We start from the raw sequence: 24,153 nt of genomic DNA, 5'->3' as shown, positions 1-24,153 counted from the left end.
ATATATTTCAATATTTCAGTCAGATTATAAAATTATTTGAATCAGCTGTCATATTTAATTATGTACCAAATATATATATTTGTCATTAAGAAATATTCAAAAAATGCCACCAATAAATTGATTTATTTGGGACAAATATTTCTTTTTTTCAGTGTATTGTTAGCCCTCAGAAATTTTTTATTTTTCACTATAACTCCTAATTCAGACAAATAATATTAATTACAATTTACCAATAAGGGCCAGTTTCTTTAACCAGGTCGATTTTTATTTGGGTTTAAAATGATGTTGTTAGTATATCTATAGATTAATAATATACAGATATACCAGTAATAATAATTTAAACCCGAATTAAAAATAAGCCCAGTTTGAAAAACTGGTCCTAAGTTTTAGGTGTATAATAATGTTTGTAGTGTAGCATAATAGTTTTTTGGCGACTCAACTTTCTGTTTCAAGTTTGGTCGACAGCATAATGAAAATTCGTAAATTTCTTAAGCCTATTTTTCTCCGTGTAGAACGGGTTGAACAAATAATAGCTATGGGGAAGAAAGTTTCACATACAATTCTAGAAAATCAAATAGTTTGTTATAAAATTACATGGAACAATGACAAATATCAAAATTTACTGCTTTTTAAGTTTTATTGGAACTATTTGATGACAGTATTTATGAATATTGTTTATAACTTACTCGATACTCTTTGTTTTCCCGTTTGTGAAGTATAATTTGCCTTCAAGAAACAGTTTGTGCTATCGCAAGTGTACTGACGTATAAACTCATAGCTTTTATTTAACATGATATTATTTTCTAAACATACTGTGTCATTCCACTCAACAGCGTTATTTTTACAGACACAGGTATTATTTTCCGAGCATTTCGCATTTAAGATACTTTTACAATGATCAAATTTTTCACAATCCTTTCCCAATTTTCGTTCGTCCGAAGATTTTATTACTATTATGATAGTCAATAAAACTATTAGATATGTTGTGATTGAAAAATCGTTAATTATTCCCATTTTCCAACCTGAAAATTCAGTCAAAAGAATTCTGAATATTTTTGTTAAAATTAATTAATTATAATTATATTTGAATAATCATATAAAAATCTAAATACAATTGAAAAAAAGAACTATGTCAAGTACCTGAATCAGTAGAAAATGAAAAAATTGAACACCAGTTTTAATCAATATAATTTTTATTCATTTTCCCCTTGAATACAATTTGCTTTCAATAGTGATTAATTCGAACTGAAAATTTTTGCTGGTCGAGCAACTAAATATCACTTACCTTGTTTTTACTTTCGTCAGTCTTATTCTGATTATCTTCTTCTTTTCGTGTTTTGTCTCGCATTCTTGGCCAGTTTTTTATCTCGACAATGACAAATAAACAGAGTTTTTCAGCTATGTTTATAAATACTGTTCATTACTAATGAGGAAATGATTGTTAAAGGTATACGACAATCTACATACATATAATCATATCAAATGAGATGAACGTGAATCTTATTGACTAAATTTGGAATGAAAATATAAGTATTTTTTTATATAAATATTTTATTTAAAATTATAAAAAATACAGACTTTAGTAACAATCAATTATATAGCAATATAGCTTACATATGATTGTAATTTTTTTTTCTCAGTAAAATGTAATCAATTCTAATTCTTGTGAATAATTTATAACATATCATATTTTCAAAACATGTACATAAATGTAACGAATTTCATTCATCGGTGTTGGTTATACATAATTTGAAATGTTATATATTTCGAACATACTTATACGAAATAAAGTACATAAAATAAAATTAATTTCTTAAAAACATAAAATAACACAATACAAAAATCTGCGAGGTTTCATACGAAAAAAAATTTTCATAAAATAAAAAAAAAAGAAAGATATAGAGAAAGGGCGAGCGAAACGGACCACTTCAAAAATTTAATAATAAAATTATTTTTTCAAATTGGTGTTTTTCGAGATGTACGAATTTTATCCTTATTTTTGTATAAGTTTAAATGCATCAGAATTTTTTCTAAAAAATTGTATTTTTTATTATTTTTTTCGGGAATTTTTCAGTGCAAGGTAAAAGACGTAGTACCCGATCAGAGAACTAGTACTCGATCATGAATTTGTATACCTATATTTAGGAAAATATAAAAATATAGATATACAAATACATGAGTGATCGGGTACTAGAACTTACTTTTATTTATCTTCTTTTTGTTATTTATTAACTGTATTGTAAATTTATTTTTTTACTCGGTTTAGAAAAAAACATATTAATTATAGTCATGATTTTTAATCAAAAAAGAAAAGCCCAAAAATGCACACCTCAATTGTTCATAATAACTATCATTTCAATTTTTACTCATTGCATTTATTTTTTTTTTTATTATTAATTTTTACTTATCTTATAAGTTATAAATTTTATTTTTGTACTTTGAATCTTTAACTTTTTATTATTTAGAATTTTTTAAATGCCCCGCCACTTTTTTTTAACATCATTTTTCATGTATTACATTTTTGACGTGTGCACAATGGTTTGTTATTTATGTTTTAGTGTGGTCGACCCGTAAAGAAAACTTTACTCTCTTCTTCATGAATAAATTTACTTATTTCGTTATCAGAATCAAATTGAATGATTCCCTCTTCTTTGATGCGATGAATCCGTTCAACATTTTTACGAGACACCCGAATAAATTCACAAACATCAACATTTTTAGTAACATTCTCATAAGACAAAAAAACTTTTTCAATTCCTTTATAGACATAAACTGGAAATATAGTTACCAATTCTTTACTAAATTTTTTTTTTCGCAGAATATAGTCTGTGTATTCGTCTAAAGTAGGAAATTTACCAAAATCATCAACACACCGTATAAATAAATTATAAAGAGACAATATTTTAGAAAATTTCAATGAATCTACGTCACTATAACTAATATTTATTTTTTCTTCATCATCATCATTATTAATTACTACTTTCCTACTGACATTTAATAGTTCCGTATAAAATGATTTATTTTTGGCAATTACAAAATAAGGTCGAAAAGTTTTTTCACAAATTTTAATATCCAAATTATCCATCATATTTTTCGAATTGTCGTCATAATAAAGTAAATTAACATAATCATTTAAATGAATTTTTTCTTCAATTATATCGTCATTTAACATTCCTTTATGATATAATTTTAAGAAATTGAGTTTATGTAAATTAGAAGGATTAGCGATTTCACAAACTAAAAATCCATTTTTTTTCTTAAATATTTTTTCTAACAAATAATAAATCTTATCGTTAGTCGTCGGAATTCTTTTTAAAATCATAACATGTCTAATTAAATCACTACGTTTATTAATAAATTCAGTATCTAAATTATAATTTAAATGTTTCAATATTTCAATCATATGATGCGCAACTCCATGATACATTCTCAATCTTTCGTGCATAAAATTATTGGGATCATCTTTAAATAGATATGAAGACAATTCAACGCAGTACCATAGTGCAGTCGGTAATGATGTGATTTCCTGAGGGTCAAGTGGTAACGATGATAATCCTATTTTACATGTTGTCATCTTAATGCGTCTTATAACATATTTTTTAAGTTGATCAATAACATTTTTATCCATCCATTGTTTACTTTCACAAATTTTATACAAAACATAATAAAATAAACCAATATTGTAGTTTATTTTTTTATAATTAAAGTACGTTGCGGATAATATATAATCATTATATTTATCAAAATCTGGGGTATCGATCAAAACTATACCACCATTAAATGGCTTGCGTGTACGTGGTTCTGTTCTTGAAGTTTTTTCTAATAATTGTTTGTAAACATTTAAAGTATAAAAATAGCCAATCGATTCCTTAATATCCACATCATTTATTAAGAATAATGGGCATTCCATTGTTGATTTGAATTTGTTGAAACTTGCCAGTAACTTTTCAGATGATTTTTCAGTTGAATGAAAAATAATTTTATCTAATAAATTCAATTCCGTTAATAATATTACCGGAATACCTTTATCTTCATCTAAAATAATATCAGGAAATTCAATTTCTTGTTCTAATGAAAAATTGACATCAACAATTGGCTCTTCGGTAACGCCAACATTAAATTTTTTATCGAATTTCAATGCATCAAATGCGTAAGATTTTTTATCGCTGACAATATAATTTATCATCGTAGAAACTGATTTTTCGATATCTATTTTCAAGTCATACGATGGATTGTTAAGATTTTTATACCAATTTGTATTGACAAATTCACTTAAAAATTTATTTTTATCTTGGGGATTTAAATTGACTTTAGATTCGTGTGATTTTGATGATAAATTATCAAATAATCGATCTCGTAATCGTTTCAATTTATTGATTTCAGATAAAGCAGTTTCATTATTTTTACGCGAATTTATATATTTTAATTTAATATAAGACTTTAGTTTCTCTTTTTCATCAGTGAAATTATCAATCGTTATCGTTTCATAATCAAATTCTTCACCAATATTTATATCATCAATTAGTTCATAGTTACGATAAATACTGCACTGTCCTTTCAAAAATGATGACGCAACTGAAAGATCTATACGATCCAAGCGTTGATTGAAAGCATGAAAAACAAGATTTTCAAAATGTAAATTTTCAGTCAATGTCAAGCATTTATTCACACGAGTTACTCTCATAATACCATCTGTTATTATGTACATTAATTTTATTTTATTATTTTTATCATTAATATCGATATTTTTTATAATCCATTCAAGAATTGTTTCCGGTAATGTATCTTCACCAGTTGCATATAATCTTTTATATTCATAGAATATTGTATTCTCAGGAACTTCAACACACTCGTGTCCCCAATGTAAATAAACTGATCTTGAATTGGTTGCTGCTGATTTGTCCTCGATTAATAAATTTGTTTTTATTTTTTCAACATCACTTTTGAATTCTTCAAGAGTTTTTAATCCATTTTCATGATAATATTTTTCGTCTCTCGTTGAAATTGAAAAATCTTTTGCGTAAATAAAATAATTAACCATTTTCACTGTTAATATTTTATGCTAGGTTAGTAATAAACCGAAAAACACGCGGATGTTTCACAATATTATGTAAAAAATTTGAACTGATTTTAAACTAGAAGTTGTTTACGTGACACACTTACAATAGTGTTAATGCGACTGTCGATAGAATATGTCGCAGAGATTAAATGAATGGTAGAAAAGTTGGTGGGAGATTGGCATATTAAATGTTTTTCACATGAAGAATAGATAACAGGAGACCGAACGTAATGTTAAATGAGTGTCCATAACATGAAGAATAGATAACAGGAGACTGAACGTAATGTTAAATGAGTGTCCATAAATTGATGTAACTATTTTTCAGTACTAGGCAGCGCTTCTATCAGCTGTGTACTGAATTCAAACGTTGGCGCCAGATCACAGATCGATTAGATTAATTGTTAGAGAAATAAAATTTCCAATAAATGGAAAATGTCATCGATGAATTAGATATAATTATATAATTGAAATAATTATAAATTATTTCAAATAATTATAAAACACTATTTGATAACAAATAATAATGTATCAGAGCAGTTGTACCTTTTTCCTTTAGCACTGAAATATCAAACAGTACTATTTTTGTTGCATGTGCACAGTAAACGTAAATTTTGTACTTGAATTTCTCTTCAACAAATGAAAATTATTTAAGAAATAAAAAAATAGATTGTTAGATTATAGAGTATGGCATTAAGCTCCCACCTAAGTATTACATCAAAACCTAAGCTCTATCACTTACGAAATTCAAAATAAATAAATTAAACAATCGGTAATTAATAAGTAATTGATCACATAAAACATTTATTTAAAGTATCAGTAAAAAATTACTCATTACAGTAAAATTATAATCTCTCATATTTCATAAGAATAAGCTAAATGTACTTGAAAATAATGATAAATCAAAGCTAATTACTTTTAGTTCATTTAAAGTACATCGGTTTTAAATTTTACTAAAGAGAAATTAGTAACGAAAAAGAAAAAAATCATTACTGTTTGTATTATTTAATTTACAACGAAACTTAAATTATTCACACAGAGTGAAGTCACATATAAGGACCGAAATTTTTATTTTAACATTTTAGAACAATTACAAATTTATGAATAAAATTAATAAGAAAAGTAAAAATTTATTGAGCTAGAGTAATTTGGCATTTTTTCTATTTTTTTTGGGTTTCATTTTTTTATCACAATTTCTGTTATTAAAGGATTTAGCCAAAAAGTGTCCACGCATAATCAAAAAATTATTAATAATGGTCCTAGTAAATTTTTTGTATGTTCATCACATCCTACTAAAGCAGGAATTTTTAATTTTGAAAGATCATTAGCAATTTGATACATAATATTAATAGTAATGGTCTTAGTACCAACAGTGGTTAATACTATTCGCTCTAAATGTTCTATCACAGCAAATAGATTCTCACTAGGATAAATCAAGTAGCCATCACTCATAATTTTGATATATTTATCACGCTCACATGGGTTATTCGATTGCATACATTGAACACAATCAAAACATTTGGAAAATCTGTTCATTTTTCTAGCTATATATCCAGCAATATAAGAAAGTACATACTCGCTGCTATAAGCTACGTCATAATCGTGTTGCAATCGAGGATCTGATAAATGGTCATGTTCAATTTCCTTTTTTTTGGCATCTTTTTCTGTTTCTTCATCGTTATTATTATCATCATCATCGTCATCATCAGTGAATAAGTAGTCATAATTCATAGAGCAATCATTACCAGTGATGCTATCAATGTCTCTTAAGCTTCCAGCTTCATTTCCAGCAGCGCATATCTCGTCAGAACAACCGTTTTCAATTATTTCGTCAATTTTTTGCAACCAATCTTTTTTAGAAGCAACATCAGCAGCTAAAGATTCTTTGGTTTGGATTAATGACTCAAGTAGTTCACCAGCAGTAACATTAGAACCTTTAGGTGGAGTTGCCAACGAATAAGAACAAAGTAAGCGCAATACTTGTCTGAATGGAATGGGGTCTGGATGGTCATTACTGCCACACGCACTACGGATTATCCAAAAAAACTTCTATAAAATAAATGTCAATATTAAAAACTCGATACATTTATTTAAAAGAAAATTAGTATTATAATTTTTATATATGCCTCTAACATATCTTGCGTCACACGAGCTGTTATTAAATAACTGTAACCACACTTGTCATGTAGAAAATCTAATAGTTCTAAAGTCGACTGTAATGAGATTAAGAGTCCTGACAAAGTACTGGCGGTAATTACAAAAAAAAAAAATCATCGGAATTCATATCATCGAAATCATTTGTCATTTGACTTTTTCTTTTCTTTTGTTTTTCAATTTTGACTTTTAATTTCTGTTTTTCATTTTCTTCTGTTGCTTTTGACTGCCATGTACGTAAATAAATTATAAACTCAACGATTGCCTACAAAATTAAAAAAATAATATCAATTACTCAATAATTATGTTTATGTATTATGAAATTAGCAAAAAAACTTATTTATATATTAATTTTACCGTTTTAATTATTAGTTAATTGTTATTCCAGCATTTATCAAATTATGAAATTTAGTTTTTTTTATTTGAATTAATTTATTTTGATAAATCACACTTTATACAAAAGAAAGAAATTTTTAACTTCCTGCTAAGAAAATTGTCAGGCGGTTTTCATATTTTTTTTACGAGAAATATCTTTCACATAAATTTAGGTAAATTAATGTTGAATATAACATTAAATTTTGTTAAAGTTCAATTATTAAACCACTGAAAAAAAAAATCGCTAGCTGCTAGCAATTGTTTTCTATTGTATTTATCGATTAAAAATCGATGGCTGCAAGCGATCATTTTGCTATCCAACCCAAAATTGTAATTTTTCCAAAATTTTATTTCGAAGACACTTCAGTAAATGTGGAAAATCGGAAATAAACCAAAGCCGACGTCCAAAATCATATGAATGCTCACAACTACATTGACCATCAGATATTCCGAATAATTTCTACGCAACACGATTCCATTGGGCTCCGTCACAAATAATTGCATCAATATAATAACCAGCTTTTTCGAGCAATATCACACACTCAATAATCAATTTGTGCAGAATATCACCAGTCACAGCATTTTTGCTAAAAAATTGCCGACGACTTGGACCCAGTCACCTTGAAAAGGTTGGAACATAAATACTAGTGCATGGTCAGCTGGGGTGCTTTTAAGATGATCTGGAGTATAATCTCCTAAATGCACAAAGCCATCTAATTTCAGTGTTTTGCGATTTAATGCAATTTCTTCACTCAAACTAATTTTATCGAGCAACAAAGATCCTGAGAAAACAATATTAGGTTAATACATGACAAATCTAAACACTGTAGCAATTTAAGCACTCATTTATTGCAAATTTTGATAAGCAATATTTAAATGAGGAGAGGTTTCTACCGTTTACTGACTCATAAGTAACATAAATTTAGTGTAAGTTTACAAGCTTTTAAATGAAAATTTATATAACATAAAAGTCAGTTTAAGCTTTAGTATGAAGAAGAAAATATTAATCAATAAATATTTTCGAATTATAAGAGAAACATCAGCACGAGAAAGAATGCATTGATTAAGTAAAGCACAAGAAAGTAAAGAAGAGGAGATGTGTGATACTTTAGGAAATATTGTTTTTTAATGGTAAACGCCTATTTTGTTTATAAAATGACTACTAATCAATTATCAAACTGTGGTTAGTAATACTTAAAACGATATGGTGAAGATATTTGTTAGATACAATCCCGCATGAGTTTTGTGTAATGTGATGGCTATAATACCCCGTTTTTGATACTCTTCCATACGTGAACCTTTAAATCCTAATGTGTCGAAGATGGCTTTAGGGAAACCGAACGCGCTATCTAGTTTTTGAATATACCGATTCAAAGTGTCTTTACAAGGAAGCGGAAGAATTTCTTTTTTTCGAATCTGATCATATAATGCACTGCCTTTAATTCGCATTAAGAGACATTCATATACCCACTCAGTCGAATATCGGCCCTGTTTAGCATTAGTCGCTTTCGCCGCATTGAAACAAGTACGTACAGCTTCTTGCCGTAGAGGTGGTAAATCCGAAATTTTTTTTAATAATGTTGTTTCTTCTAAAGCGGCACAATCGTCTTTCATTTTCAAAAGATTACTTTTTAAAGTTTCATTCTAAATTAATAAAAGTCAAGTACCTTAACAACCAAACATTAACGAATTATAAAACTTAAATAATGCTCAAATTTTTATCAATAACAATGTTATTATAAAATATCAATGGTAAAAAAAAATAGGGCACATGATCAAGTTTAACTAAAAAAGCTGAAATATGCTACTTATTTTCCGTTTGACATTAAAATTCGTTTATATTTGCGACAATATTTTGAATTTACAATCGACATTTCTGATAAATATTGAATCTTCTATGTGAACTTTTTACGAAATGATTACCAATAACATGTATAATGAAGTTGCAGTGTTGTGTATTTTGTTTAAGAAAAACATTAGATAGAAGAGTATAAAAAACTTAAAACACTTTAAATACAACGACAATTAAAGAATTATATGATGAAGTGAGACACAAAAGATTATAATGAAAGATTGTAATGAAAGAAAAATTATTGTTATTAAAATATTTGGATATAAATTGATATAGATATTATAGCAATATCAAATTTAGATGTTAAATAACTTATAATTATTCATACAAATTTCTTAAGACTCTGAAGTTTTTAATTATGATTTATAAAAAACAATTAAGCCAAAAGTAATTATCAATAGAAGATTTTAACGCCTGCGAAATCAATAGCAATAAAATTTTGGTTCCAAGATGTTTTCAGATTAAAAAAATATCTATTTCTTGGAAATTAACATTTAAACATAATATTAATGAGACAAATAAAAAATATTGGTATACTTTTTCACTGAGACGTCGTATTTTTTTTAACTTCCCGCTAAGAAAATCGATGATTTTCAAAAATTTCGGGAAGTTATTGTTTTCACCCCGATTTTCGAAAATCGAGTTTTCATCAGATGTCGACGTTTTGAGGTCCTAGGAAGCTATTCTGGCTATTTTCAGAATGATGTCCGTGTGTGTGTGTGTGTGTGTGTGTGTGTGTGTGTGTGTGTGTGTGTGTGTGTGTGTGTGTGTGTGTGTGTGTGTGTGTGTGTGTGTGTGTGTGTGTGTGTGTGTGTGTGTGTGTGTGTGTGTGTGTGTGTGTGTGTGTGTGTGTGTGTGTGTAAACTCTTTGTAACTTTTGAACTAATGAATCGATTTGGATGGTTGAGGTGGCAATCGAAAGAGCTTGTTGGCCATCAACTTTCCTGAAAATTTCAGATTATTTGATCGAATAGACTCGAAAATATTTGCAAATTACGAAAAAAAAAAAATTTTTTTTTTAGTTTTTTATTGATTTCTCAAAAACAACTTATATGATTGACTTCAAAATCTAATCAGCTCTAGTACTCAATAAAACGCGTCGATTGCCAGCTCAAACATCGAAATCGGATAATTCGTTCGAGAGTTATCGCGGGAGAAAGAAATGGTGAAAAACGGTTTTTTCTAAACATTTTCGAAACGACTGACGCGATCGATTTCAAATTTTAATCAGCTCTAGAATTCAATACAAAGCGCCGATTGCCACGTCAACTATCAAAATCGATTGATTAGTTCAAAAGATATCGGCGTTGAAAAGTTAAAGAAATAACATTTTATGTTATTTTTTCCGGATAAATCATAATATAACGTATTAAAATGTGCCTGATATCATACCAACTCATCTTTTTTATGGTTTCTTTTGATCATATAATGTCATCGAACTTGGTTTTTAGTTTAAATCATATTATCAACAAAAAAAATCGATAAAACGTAGTTTTTAATATTTTTATCGGATATTTCATATTTTATTGTTTGTTACATGAGTCAGAACTTATTTAAATGTTGATTTTGATCCCTGACATTGATTTCTGCCTCAATACACTTATTTTACTGAACATAATCAGGAACAAAATTTTAAAAACCGCTTCATTGATGATTTTCGATTCTTAAATATTCAAACTTCAGCATAACAGGTAACTTGTTAGAGCTTGAAAAGATCGTAAAAAAACAATTGCATGTGATAGCATTTTCGAGCTCGAAAATATATCTACACTAATGTTTTCGAGCTCTTTGAGGTCGAAAACAGCGGGAAGTTTTGGGACTGGCCCGCAGGGTCAACCGACGCCCAGATTTTTTTCTCTAAGACCAATTCAATCTTTTTACAATTATATAATTCTTTAAAATATTTACTTTGTTTATTATTCCAATTTTGTATATTTTGTCTTGCTTGTCGACAAGCGATGCATCGGTATAGTGGCATTTTCTTCTTATATTCATCAGATGACAGAAGACCTTTACAACCAGATGAAACTCTTAAAAATTAAAAAATATTTTATTTAATGGCTTTAATACTAGGCTGTATTTCATAATGAATCAATTAAATTAAAATTTCTTAAATAATAAATAAGATTACTTGTTTTCATTATATCCAGTGCCACTGCAAAAATAATAAGTTGCAGTTTTATTTAAAAGGCCCCAAACAGTATCGACTTGTCGAATGTCTTCAGATAAATCGATACATACGTCTGTACATGCATTTACAATCTACAAAATAAATTATGAAAGTTAGTAAAATAATACGGCTGTTTTAAATTTTTCAATAATAAATTGAAATAACTTACTGTAACTGTTAAATCGTTTTTTATTTTTAGATGATATTTAAGTTTGAAACAAGTTGAATCTAAATACGATAGTATTATAGTTTGATCATGATCAAACGTCCAACTCCAATTCCTTGGTAAAGGTTTCACTTTTAATGCATTATAAATATCATGCACAGATAACTGCTGATCATTTTTATTTTTAGGTTCTACATCACAATTTCCAGAAAGATCAGCATGATTTTTAGCGTTTACATTTTCTAAATTATTGACAACAGACTGTATTAATAAAGAATTATTTTCTTGAAGGACGTCAACGCTGACTTCGTCATCAACAATGTTCATAGAATTGATAACAGATAAATTATCATTATCGCAGCCAGTATCATAACATTGATTTACATTTAAGTGAGGTATTGCACCTGGCTTTATTGTAGCTCTGCATCTGTCAGATACAAAAACATTTCCATCCGGTAACGTTGTGCTGTCTGACTTAATAATATCTGTTCTTTTAAAATGTAAATCACAAACACAGTTTGTTGATTTCAACTCTTAGCCAATGGCTGTGCTTCATTTTTCCAGTAAGTCTGGCTTCTTTTTTTCAGAAAAAATAATTAACAAAATAATTGAAAATTAATTGGCTTAATTTTTTTTTTTGAGGTTACCCTTGGCACTTTGAATAAGCAATGTTTTCGTAAATGTAAAATATTTTTGTCTTTTTGCACTTTACGACCACTTAAACAACCATTTACTACACAACACCGTCCCATTATTGTAATTATTTATAAAAAGAAACAATTTTTAGAGCACACATTAAACAATAACAGAAATTATCAACTATCAGTTTTAATCTGAAATAATAATAATAATTCAGTACGTTGGAGTTCGCACTGCTGCTAGTGGCGGAAATAAGAACTATGATCTCTTCACTTTTTTGAGGACGTAGAAACGGACGAATCGCCTATACCGTTCGGTCTCCTGTTATCTATTCTTCATGGTCGACGGACTCATATCGCGACTCGACTCCTATGTAAAAGTTGCGGACGGAATGTCTAATATGGGTATATGTATAAGGATTGTTAGATAAATGATTATCTTCTATACTGACAGTTGTAAAAATAAGGATTACATTATTGGGAGGAAACAGTTTCGGTCGCGACATTACTATAACATATTGTGGGGGTTGGTATAATAGTATAATTACCATATATTTTGGTAGTAATTATAATAATATGATGATAATGATTACTATAACATTATGGTAACGATTCCTATACATTACGGGAATCATTACTATAATATATGGTTCCTAATTGCCAAGCTGGCAGCAAGTTGATGACAACCTACTGTAGGTACTTGTCATCAAGTTGGCTGTAAAAATTGACGTTTCCGTAAGTTTATGTCAACTTTCTGAGAAAGTTGGTGGCAAAAATTAGCATTCCATTAGTTGACTAAAAGTTGCTTTCAATTTTCTCAGAAAGTTGTCGACAATTTGTCGTCAAGTTGGTCGCAACTAATGTGCGCTAACTTTCTGATCAGAAAGTCTGGTTATCAGGGGTAACGTTCATCACAACAGTATAGGAACAATTATCATAGTAGTATAAAAACGGGTTCCATAATAGTATGGAAACAATTACTATGATGTATAAGGTTAACTATTTCTATGAGTATGGAAATATTTACCATAATTCAGTTGCCATACGACGTAAGGATTCTTACTATAATCATAGGAATTGTTCCCGTATAGTTAAAGAAACTTTTCCTAGAAAAATTATTGCCGTAACGTTATAGGTTGATATTTATCAAACTTTCTGTAATTTATCATAATCTTCTCTCGATGTAGATAGTATTTGAAATTACATTGTTCATTATTAGCATTCATGAAAAAAAAAAAATTTTAGTTTTCGGCAACGTACAATTTCTTTATAAACAACCTCTAAATCAAACGTTATAGCCTATTTGTATTCAAAGCATCTTAATCATTGTTTAAGAAGTTTTTAATTTTGCTACTTATCTTATTATTGCAAAGATATTTATATATGTGGAATGACATTGAAAACTTCGAAAAACTAGAGAAAGTAAATTTTCACGGCTTTAACCTCAGACAACTTTTGAATAATATAGCATAATAAAAATGTGTTATATGTTTATTGTAACTTATGAAATGCGATGCAAAAAATATTACTATTATAACATAATTGACACATATGCCCTTTGTTTTATAAGCGCTTGTATCAGCATGTGTCAAGTTTGCGTTATACATCGATAAGAATTTTATAGCAAATAATCGTTAACTTATTTTGATTTTGATTTTATAATGACTTTTACTGCTTTCATGAGAGTCAAAAAATTTTAAAACTTCTTTTAAGAAATCCATCATAATCATCTTTTGATAATTACATCAAATAAGATAAGCGCAAATCTTACTGACTAAATATGGAGTCATAATAGGTATTTTTTTATATAAATATTTTATTTAAAATTAATGGAAATACAGAGTTCAGTAACTATTCACTATATAGTAATATGATTTACATATTATAGTAATTTTTTTTTCTTTCAGTGAAATGTAATCATAATTATGATTCTCATGACTAATATGTAACATATCATCGTATTTTAAGGTCTTAAAATTACTTCTGCACATCACGAACCATTATCCTATGAAACATCTACATAAACGGAACAAATTTCATTCATTACAGTGTAGGAAATATATAATTTTAATTTATATTTGAAAAATACTTATACAAGATAGAATACAGAACTTATATCTGAAAAATCAAATAACATAATATAAAAATCTACGTGTTTTTGTACGGAAAAATTGATCGAAAAAAAAATATATATATATATTGTAGCTGATGAAATATGGTACAAATAACATAACTATTATAACAAATTATAACAATTGATAAATATATCTTTTGTTTTATAAGCGCTTTCGTCAGCATGCGTAAAGTCTGCGTTATACACCGATAAAAATTTTATCGTGAATCTTTATAATTTATTTTGATTTTCATATTATAATGGCTTTTACTGCTTTTATGAGGGCCTAAAATTTTTGACATATTTTTTTATGGCAAAAGGTAAGAACTTGCAAGCCAGCGTTGAAATTTGTCGCTGTTTTTCAGTGGGAAACTAGAAGAAATTAAAAATAATTATATCCATTTATTTAAACTCGAAAAAACTCGTGAAACAAACATCAATTAACGGCTTATAAAACAATAATAATTATAATGAGTTATGATTACTTCCCGTTGGGCCAGTTAAATGTGAAATCGAACGTGCTCCACGTGTGTATGAAAAATGAAACTACAATTCTCTTTTATATCTCGTAGCAATCACATTTCGATGTAATATCATATGTAATATTTTTTTCGCCTCATGCCAATCAGTTTTACGATTCAATGATTAATTCTTCGGTTGTTTAACGGGACTTTCTTTTTGCTAATATCACTTAGTATTATATTCTATAATTGGTTATTAATTTTTTTAAGAGACTTAAAAGTATATAAACTTATTTTTATAAATATATTGGTTTTCTAAAGTCCATAATAAATAATGCTGAGCCGTGAATTAAAAAAAAAAAGAATACACTCAGTGAAAATAGTTACTTATAATTACCGTATAGACCTACATTATAGTTTTACAAAGTGTTAATAATATAATTCATTTATGTAAGTAGCAATCATGGTGAGACCATTTATGACTACGTTTCATCCAAGGATTTTTATTATATATCTATATTTTTTATTTTTCCATTTTTGCAAGGACGTTATAAGTTTATGAAGCTGGAATAACTTTAAGCTATTTTGTTCGTATATATATATATATATATATATATATATATATATATATATATATATATATATATATATAAGTTTCATATTATTCATATTTCTATGATGAGAAAATGATGTTATCATATTTGTAAATACGACCCATATTATCTACAGTACGGCATTGCAGATGATAGATACATAAATTATACATAAAGTAGAGTAAATTATTCAATTATTATAAATTATAATATTATAAACAAACAATTGGTTTTCCCACTAAATGTATATTTTATCAATTTCATAGAAATAATTTAACTGGGAGTAAATTATTATTTGTGTTGTGTGGCTAAAATAGTACATCATTATCATGACACCATAACTTACTCAGAAAAATGATCAGGTCTGATCATGCATGATCTTAAACGTGTTCATGTTTGGTCATGCATGATTAAAATATGCCTTTACATAAATCATACATAATTGAATGTGACTTTACATCAATCATGCATGATTGAATGTGATTGCATAATCATAACTTATTCGTGAATTTGAATGCATGTTTTTTCATGAATTAGGCGTTATTTTCTTTCTTTATCAAAATTCCTTAAAAAACGATTCAAAACGATTAGAAATGATTCAATTTTAGTACTCTATAGATGAATGATAAATGTATATACCTATAATCTATACATTCATTATTGAGTAAATCGTTTTAATGTATGAAAAGTTTTTTTTGTGCACAATTTAAATTTTATTCAATAATATTAAATCATAGATGAACAAGCATGCATCAATTTCGAAGATTTACGAAAGTAACCATGCTTAAATTATGTCATATTTTTTGTGCTAGCTATTATGTGGCGTCATTGTTATATTACACACGTGTGAGAATCTTTGAGTTATATAACATGCGTGCGTCTCTGGCATAAGTATATTAATACAAAAAAAAAAAAAATTCAAATTTCTGCACCAATTTCCTATAAGTCCGTCAGGAAAAACCGCGTATTTATTATTTATGTTTCAATCTCCGAAAATAAGTAAGACCATATACTTTACATTACCACAAATATTGTTCTCTTTGTGTTATTTCTTTCTCAACATAGAATAAACAAGAGAAATTATCGTAAAGTATAAAATCCATTACTTCTTGTCGCGTAAAAATAAAAGTTGTCAACCGTCCAGCAGCAGTTACTTAATTTAAAAGTCAGTGAAGAGCTTATGCTGGCAAACGAAATGTCTTCGTGTGCAGCTAGAATAGCTAGTAAATCAATCAGACAATAAATTGCCTTTAAAGTCAATCAGCATTTTGAACATGGAAGCTAGAAATCTGGTTTTAGCTTTAATGACAAAATAAATGCATATATTTATACATTTAATAAAAAATTACAGAATCAACTTTCTTTCCAGTAACTGCCTGGTAATAATTTTTTAGAATTTATTCCATTTCTTGATTTAAATAAAAAAATTTAGCTTACATCATATACTACTTAAATTAATATATATACTATTTATATAGCACTTGATACAATTCAAATATATTTCATAATTATCTTTAATAAATATGAATCAAACAAAAAGTTTTGCATGTGTTACTTTAAATAGAATTAGAAATTAACATATGATGTAGCAATAATTATCATAAAAACATATATATATATATATATATATATATATATATATAATAAAATATTGTTAAAGTTAAATTAGAAAGGAATATGTTTGGGACAAGAAGAGGGAGTAGAAATATCTTATGTATATCCACTTATATCATTTACAATTCTTTTCACGAGAATGCAGTTGTGCACTGATTACAGCAAACATAAGACACGCGACAAAAGATATATTAGTTGATAATTAAAAAAATAAATCAAATTAAAAATTAAAAGAAAAACACAAATATGACTGTTGATAAGTTATCATTGTTATTATTATTGATAACGATAAATCAAGTGAATTTAGTGATTAGTCAGCAAGGACGATTGGGAATAGTGTATCAGTGGAAATATGTAGATTGGGTTTGGCCAAATGTATTGTTGACTGAAAAAAATCATATTATTGAAAATCCATTTACGCAAGATGTTGATGTTGATCTGAGTGGGCGAGTGTTTGTTACTACTCCGCAGTGGTTAGAAGGGACACCAATAACGTTGTCCGTTGTTACGGATTTAAAGGGTCCTGGCGGTCCTTTGTTGACCCCTTATCCACATTGGTCATGGCACACGCTTACAGACTGCGATAAGCTTATTTCTGTTTATCGTATTGCGGTAAGATTTATTTATTATGATTGTTTTTATAGAATACTTTTATTAAGATGCAAAAGTTCGACCCCAAAGAATGTTAACTGGAAATTATCAAAATTTCAAAGTTGAATTTGAGTCAAAACGACTTCGATAACCTGAGTAACTTTCGAAGGAGTGAATTTAGCAAAAAATGTTCAGAGACCTTTTTTGTAGAGCATTAAATTTCCTTCAAGGACATGTATCTTGACTGAAAAAAATTTTAATATTTCTAGTAGTTACAAAAATCCAAAATAGAAACAAAGAATTCAAAAAACAAATCAATGTTTAAGGTATGGTTACAAGGAAACGGCTCGTTTTACGTCGATTTACTAAGAGACATTTTTTGTAGGGAATTCAATTTCCTTTAAGAATATACATTGCTCAAATTTTTCAGATAGATGATTTACAAGTTTTGGGTAAAAAATGAAATTTCTGTCAGAAAACTAACAGTCGTAACGATACACCTCTTAATATCATTATTGAGGGCTCAAATTTGCACAAAAATTTTTTTTGTTCATTAGGAATAATATTTTCACAATATCGAAAAAAAGAAAGAGTCGATTTTTTTGGCCCAGTCAAATATATATATATATATATATATATATATATATATATATATATATATGAAGGCTCAAGACAACTATTACGTAATAGTGTCTGTCACAAGTTTTGATATGTGTGAAAATTTAAATTAAGCTTTACAAAAAAAAGACCTTGAAGTGGGATCAAACCAGTGACCTTTCACTAACTGGGCAAATACTCATCACTAGCTTATTCTGAAATTATTAACTGGAGATCTATATTTAGACGTGATATTAAAATTAAAAAACTACGACGTAATTTATGAATAATATTTAATGTATTTAAAAATAAGTCATTGTTTTAGTTTAGTAAACTTATTTTTTTGTATAACAGATCGATGAGTGCAATAGACTGTGGATCGTAGATGTGGGCCGTATTTCCGATAAAAGAATTTGTCCGATGAAAATAATGATATTTGATTTATTTACGGATCGGTTGATTCACAAATATATTATTCCAAGTAGTCAAACATTTGGCATGGCTTCATTGGTAACACCAATTGTTGATATCAGCTCATCGTGTAGTGACGCTCATCTCTATATTGGCGATGTTGCTGAAAATGGTATAGTTGTTTATAATTTACAACACGATATATCATGGAGAATAAATAATACATATGGGAATGCATTTGGTCCTGATGCGGATGCTATGAATATTACCATTGTTGGTGAATGGTTTGATCTTACTGATGGTATTTTAGGAATGTCATTATCGCCACCTGGATTTTTTAAGCAAAGGTATTGTTTCATTTATCTTTTCGTACCATTTAAATCCTGATTGGTCTCACTTAATTTTCTTACATGACTTTATATGACCATGTATGATAATATATGATCAAGCATGGCACTATGCATGATGATGATGTATAATCATGTATGACTACATGTGACCATGCATGACCATAAATGATATCTTGTTTTTCACATATGATCATGCATGGTGATATATGGTTATGGGTGACACCATGCATAATGATACATGATATGCACAATGATGTGTGTCAAAGTATAATACCATGTATGACCATGCGTGACCATGCAGTGTCATATATGGTATCTTGTTCTTCATACATGATCATGCGTGATGATGATATATAGACATGGGTGACGTCAAACATGGTTATATGTAGACATGCACGATACCATGCATGTCCACACATGACCATGCAGGATCATATACGGTATTTTGTTGTCACATGTGATCACGCATGATGCCGTGTATGATCATACATCGTCATACATGTTACCATGCACTATAATGTATGATCGCGCATGATAATTTATGATGATGCATGTTATCATATATGTCTGCTAATAATTTATATAAATAATTAATTTACATTAATACTTATATTTAATAGATATTTATACTTCAATGCATTATCGAGTTACAAACAAAAATTCATGAGTACAGACAGTTTAAAAATGCCAGGATATTATCAGCCATTAATGTACGAATCAATTATCAAGCGGCCAAGTCAAGCTGGAGTACAAGCCACATCTAAAGAAGGTGTACTATTTTTCCAACTTGTTGAATACACAGCCGTAGCCTGTTGGAATATCGAACGGCCATTTACTACAGATAACATTGAAATAATATCACTTGACGAAGAAGCGCTGCAATATGTCAGTGGTATTAAGGTTACAACGAATGCTGAAGGTGTTGAAGAATTATGGTTGAATACTAACAGACTGCAGAAAACCATAAATAAGACACGAAAACCCACGGAAGTTAATTTCCGAGTTATCGTCGGTATTGTTAAAGATATAATTAGAGGTACTAAATGTGAACCCACTGGCTTACGTAATCAGTACCCAGATGTTTCAACTTGGCGAAGAATATACTGAAAATTTTTAAATATTATAATACTCTATACTATTTAAGAACATTAGGAAATTTTTGTATAAACCACATAAATATTAGTAAAAATGTTTTGTAATAATTTTTTACCCCTCAAATAGTATTAATTTAAATTTGTCTCTACGGCCATCTCTATACGAGTACGACCGGAGCTAAAACACTGTAGCGATCTCCATAGCGGTAGTTTGGCAATGATTGGCGACCGATAGTAACTTGTCTGTAGGCATTTACTTAAAAAATTCAAATTAGGGATTTGCTAGAAAAAATTCCTCGAATTCCCCACATAAAAAAATCTGAGAAACGGTTGACCCTGTGAGCTATTTCCAAAACTTCCCGCTGTTTTCTAGCTCGAAAATCCTATTATTGGTAAACTTTTGAGCTCTTCCGATACAAAATTTGGAAACTGGCCCTTGGATGGCCCATCGCCGGGCGAAGTATGATGATGAACGGCCGGTCATTGACAATTTTTAATGGCCCATGAACGGCTGAATATACAAATGATAACCCCGGCCCATTAATGGCGCTCGACTATCGGCCGATTATTGGCAGCCGGCAATCAGCCAAGCATGTAAATGAATTTAAATAAGAAAAAATTTTTTTTTTTTTATTAACCTAATAGAATTCATGATCGTAACGTTTAAACTATTTACGTAGGGTAAATGATGTGAAAAAAACTCGGCGAAAATTCTGCTGGGCTCTGGGCGCGAACTGCCGTCTTTCTGATTGCTGGGTCCGAACAATGGCTACTGGACGAAACTGCTAATGTTGAGCTGACACTTTTGAATGATCTAGATACTAGTCATAAGTAGTCATTCTTTGGCCAGCCATCGGCAGCGTCGTTTAAAATATTAAACGGCTGCTGGTAACTAACCATGCTTGGGCTATTACTATTGCCAATGCTTGGCCGCCCTGATAGCCAAGTTGGCGAGAAACTGACGAGAAACTTGCAGCCGCAACTGGACACTAAGTTGACCACCAACAGTTGGTACCTCCAATGGTTGATAGACATTTTCAGAGAAAGTTGGTGGCAAAAGTTGGAAATCCAATAAGTTGACGAACACTTTCTGAGAAAGTTGGTGGCAAAAGTTGCTTGCAAAAGTTGGTGATCATAAGTTGACGGTAAGTTTACTTTCAATTTCCTCAAAAACTTGCATACCAGTTGCGGCTCCATACTGGCGCCAACTTTCTCAGAAAGTTGGCGGTAACTTGTAGCCAAAAGTTGCAAAATCTAAAGTTGTTGACAACTTGTCGTCAAGTTGGTCGGAAACTAATGAATGACCAACTTTTTCACGATCAACTTGTGCTATCAGGGCGAGTGACGGCAGACATCGGCCGATCTACGGCATTTTTTCCATTAACGGTGACTTTGTATGGGTATCTGAAGTTCGCCGAGAAATTTAATACCATGTCTACACACTAACATGTATCACAAGATATTTATGTACGAAATTAACTTCTTCGATAGATTAAGTGAGAAATCTACCTTTCATTTCGGCTGCCGAATTTATTATTATTATTTTCCGTGTAGTGTGTTTTTACTGTATTTTCGTAAATACTGCCAATAGGCTGTAATAGGCTTGAAAATAAGAATTACAGGTTTCATTTATGCAGCATAATTGAAGCTCCCTCTGTTTTTAAGGATCAATTATGAAAACTTGTACGTATCGCGTTTGAAGAAATTTTAACAACACCATAAAAACTTTCCTATAATACAAAAAAAAAAGTTACATGATTAGTCTACAAGAGTATGTCACTTGACTAAATAAATTGTGTGAATAAATTATCAGTTGATAATATATTGACTTATTGAAATGTGACTTTCCTATATTTTATCAATGGATGAATACTAATTATCATTAACAATTTATTCGATAATATTTTAATTAAAGATAAGAAAAATTTACTTATAAATTAGAATTTATTACCACTTTGTCTATTACACTTTTGAATATTCATAGTCACTGGCATGGTGTAAACAATTTTATGTGAAAATTTTTGTCATCAATGGCGTAAAAGTTCATTAATAAATATAGCATTACATTTTTGTAATTACAAATTTTGATATATGATCCATATATAAGTATATATATATACCTATATATGATTCATTTTTATCGGTAGAAATTTAGCAGATATTCTTAGATCTGACAAAATATTTTCATATACAATCAGATCCAAATTTAATTTCTGATCAGATATCAATTGAACCGATCAGATTCGACTATATCTCATCGGTTTATATCTTTTCACAGATATCTTTAAAAGAACCAAAAAAAATTTTTTTTATATTACTTTTGATTCATATATTGTCATGTAAATCGACTTCGATGATTTTTGCTGCAGTCTAATTTAATTAAATCAAGTGTTTAATTATTAATTATAATATATTAACATTAATATTCAGTGATAATAATTGATTACGTTAAACAAGTAAATTTCGTTAAAGTTATTCTATTCAAGCCAGACGTTCTTTCGAAACTTGGAAAAAAAAGTCAACGACATCATTTGCCATCGTAATTCAGTCTCATCGGCAAATTGCTTTTAATTATAAAATTGAAGTTGACATTGCAGTATCAAATTATTTTTTTCGACATAATGTCTCATTACACATTTATATTACTATTTGTTGCACTGATAACTATTACATGTTCATTACCAATTATTAGAAATAAAATTATAAATGAAAATTCAAGGCTTTCAGAAAGTGAATTATATTCAATGTTTGATGTATCGTTTACTGATGTAAGTATTTATTATTTATTATACATTTATGCGAAAGTAAAAATAGATGTAATTCACATATTTTTATTGCCTACACAAAAGAAAAAAAAAAGAATCCGTACTTCAGGGATTTTTTTCTCGCCCAAAAATTTTTTTCTTGCCTCAAGAATTTTCTTTTTTTTTTTTTTTTAATTCATAATGCAAAAAAATTACTTGGAGCAAGTGTAAATTTTTCTTTTGTGTAACAAAAAAATATATGAGCAGTGAAATTCTTTTATTGCCGAACAGTCATGAATTTTTTTTTTTGTGTTGTAGGAAAGTTTGAATGATACCATTAATTTAGCACATGAATCATTTGCATTAGAAAATCATGAAGATACTGTACTACAAAATGAAATCTTTAATCCGAGATTTCGTAAATGCTACTTTAATTCTGTATCTTGTTTTTAGAAGGTGAAAAAAAAACAATCTGAATCTGTGAAAATTTTAATCTTTGTCTGCACTTTATTTTGTGGTCTATTAAATTAACTTCAAACTTAATGAAAATTAAAAATTTTTCTGATATTTTTAATTCTTTGTTGTTTACAAAATGTAATGATCCGTAATTTTTTTGTCAGATTAAAAGAAACTAAGAGATAAATGACGTAAAAAATTTTTTAGTTACATTTTAGATTAATTTTTTGGATAATATTAAATTATCACAGAAATGGCAATTAAATTTAAAAATAATAGTAGTGAATTTAGCGATAGTGACGTCAATCGTTGGCAGCAAGCTGGTGACAATCTACTGCTGCAATCTGTTGCCAAGTTGGCTGCAAAAATTTGCATTTCCATAAGTTGATAGTAACTTTCTACGAAAGTTGGTGGCAAAAATTGGCATTTCATTAGTTGACGGAAAGTTTTGCCTTCAATTTTCTGAGAAAGTTGGTGACAAGTTGCGGCAGTAGATTGTTGCCAGCTTCCTGATCAGAACCCTGATAGCACGTGTTGCTCGTCAAAAAGTTGGTATTCTTTAGTTCGCGACCAACTTGACGACAAGTAATCGACATCGACAACTCTACTTTTGCAACTTTTGGCTATAAGTTACCGCCAACTTTCTGGGAAAGTTGACGCCAGCCAGGGAAGGGCCGCAATTCGCAAGCAGGTTTCTGAGAAAATTGAAGGCAGCTTT

At 28.9% G+C, this 24,153-nt stretch overlaps 2 protein-coding genes across 4 annotated transcripts; one reads left to right on the top strand and one right to left on the bottom strand.

The window, feature by feature from the left end:
* Positions 1–1,665: 1,665 nt before the first annotated feature.
* On the bottom strand, positions 1,666–12,629 carry LOC103568803 (uncharacterized). Of its 3 annotated transcripts, XM_053739756.1 has the most exons (6): positions 11,777–12,629; positions 11,569–11,699; positions 11,346–11,467; positions 7,568–8,367; positions 7,190–7,475; positions 1,666–7,105 (listed from the first exon to the last, which is right to left on the bottom strand). In XM_053739756.1, exon 6 carries the CDS (start codon positions 5,039–5,041, stop codon positions 2,555–2,557), a length of 2,487 nt encoding a protein of 828 aa, XP_053595731.1. In that variant the 5' UTR covers positions 5,042–7,105; positions 7,190–7,475; positions 7,568–8,367; positions 11,346–11,467; positions 11,569–11,699; positions 11,777–12,629; the 3' UTR covers positions 1,666–2,554. The 3 variants fall into 3 exon arrangements, with proteins under 3 accessions (XP_053595731.1, XP_053595730.1, XP_053595732.1); XM_053739755.1 differs by having other exon boundaries at positions 1,666–7,475; XM_053739757.1 differs by lacking the exon at positions 7,568–8,367 and having other exon boundaries at positions 1,666–7,475.
* A 4,640-nt stretch (positions 12,630–17,269) lies between these two features.
* On the top strand, positions 17,270–20,297 carry LOC103568804 (major royal jelly protein 1). Its single transcript, XM_008545778.2, has 3 exons — positions 17,270–17,804; positions 18,735–19,138; positions 19,762–20,297. The coding sequence occupies exons 1-3, from the start codon at positions 17,439–17,441 to the stop codon at positions 20,246–20,248; spliced, it is 1,257 nt and encodes a 418-aa protein (XP_008544000.1). The 5' UTR covers positions 17,270–17,438; the 3' UTR covers positions 20,249–20,297.
* The last annotated feature ends 3,856 nt before the right edge of the window (positions 20,298–24,153 follow it).

This window comes from Microplitis demolitor, chromosome 6, assembly GCF_026212275.2.
Source record: "Microplitis demolitor isolate Queensland-Clemson2020A chromosome 6, iyMicDemo2.1a, whole genome shotgun sequence".
In the NCBI taxonomy this organism is placed as follows: domain Eukaryota; kingdom Metazoa; phylum Arthropoda; class Insecta; order Hymenoptera; family Braconidae; genus Microplitis; species Microplitis demolitor.
The sequence above is the reverse complement of the archived record's forward strand: the minus strand, read 5'-3'. Positions and strand labels throughout refer to the sequence as shown.

Bases quoted from the DNA above. Each gene is read 5' to 3' on its own strand.
- LOC103568803 (XM_053739755.1), bottom strand. From the start codon at position 5,041: ATGGTTAATTATTTTATTTACGCAAAAGATTTTTCAATTTCAACGAGA.
- LOC103568804 (XM_008545778.2), top strand. From the start codon at position 17,439: ATGACTGTTGATAAGTTATCATTGTTATTATTATTGATAACGATAAAT. The intron at 17,805-18,734 runs GTAAGATTTATT...TTTGTATAACAG, and splicing joins TTTCTGTTTATCGTATTGCG to ATCGATGAGTGCAATAGACT. The intron at 19,139-19,761 runs GTATTGTTTCAT...TATATTTAATAG, and splicing joins CCTGGATTTTTTAAGCAAAG to ATATTTATACTTCAATGCAT.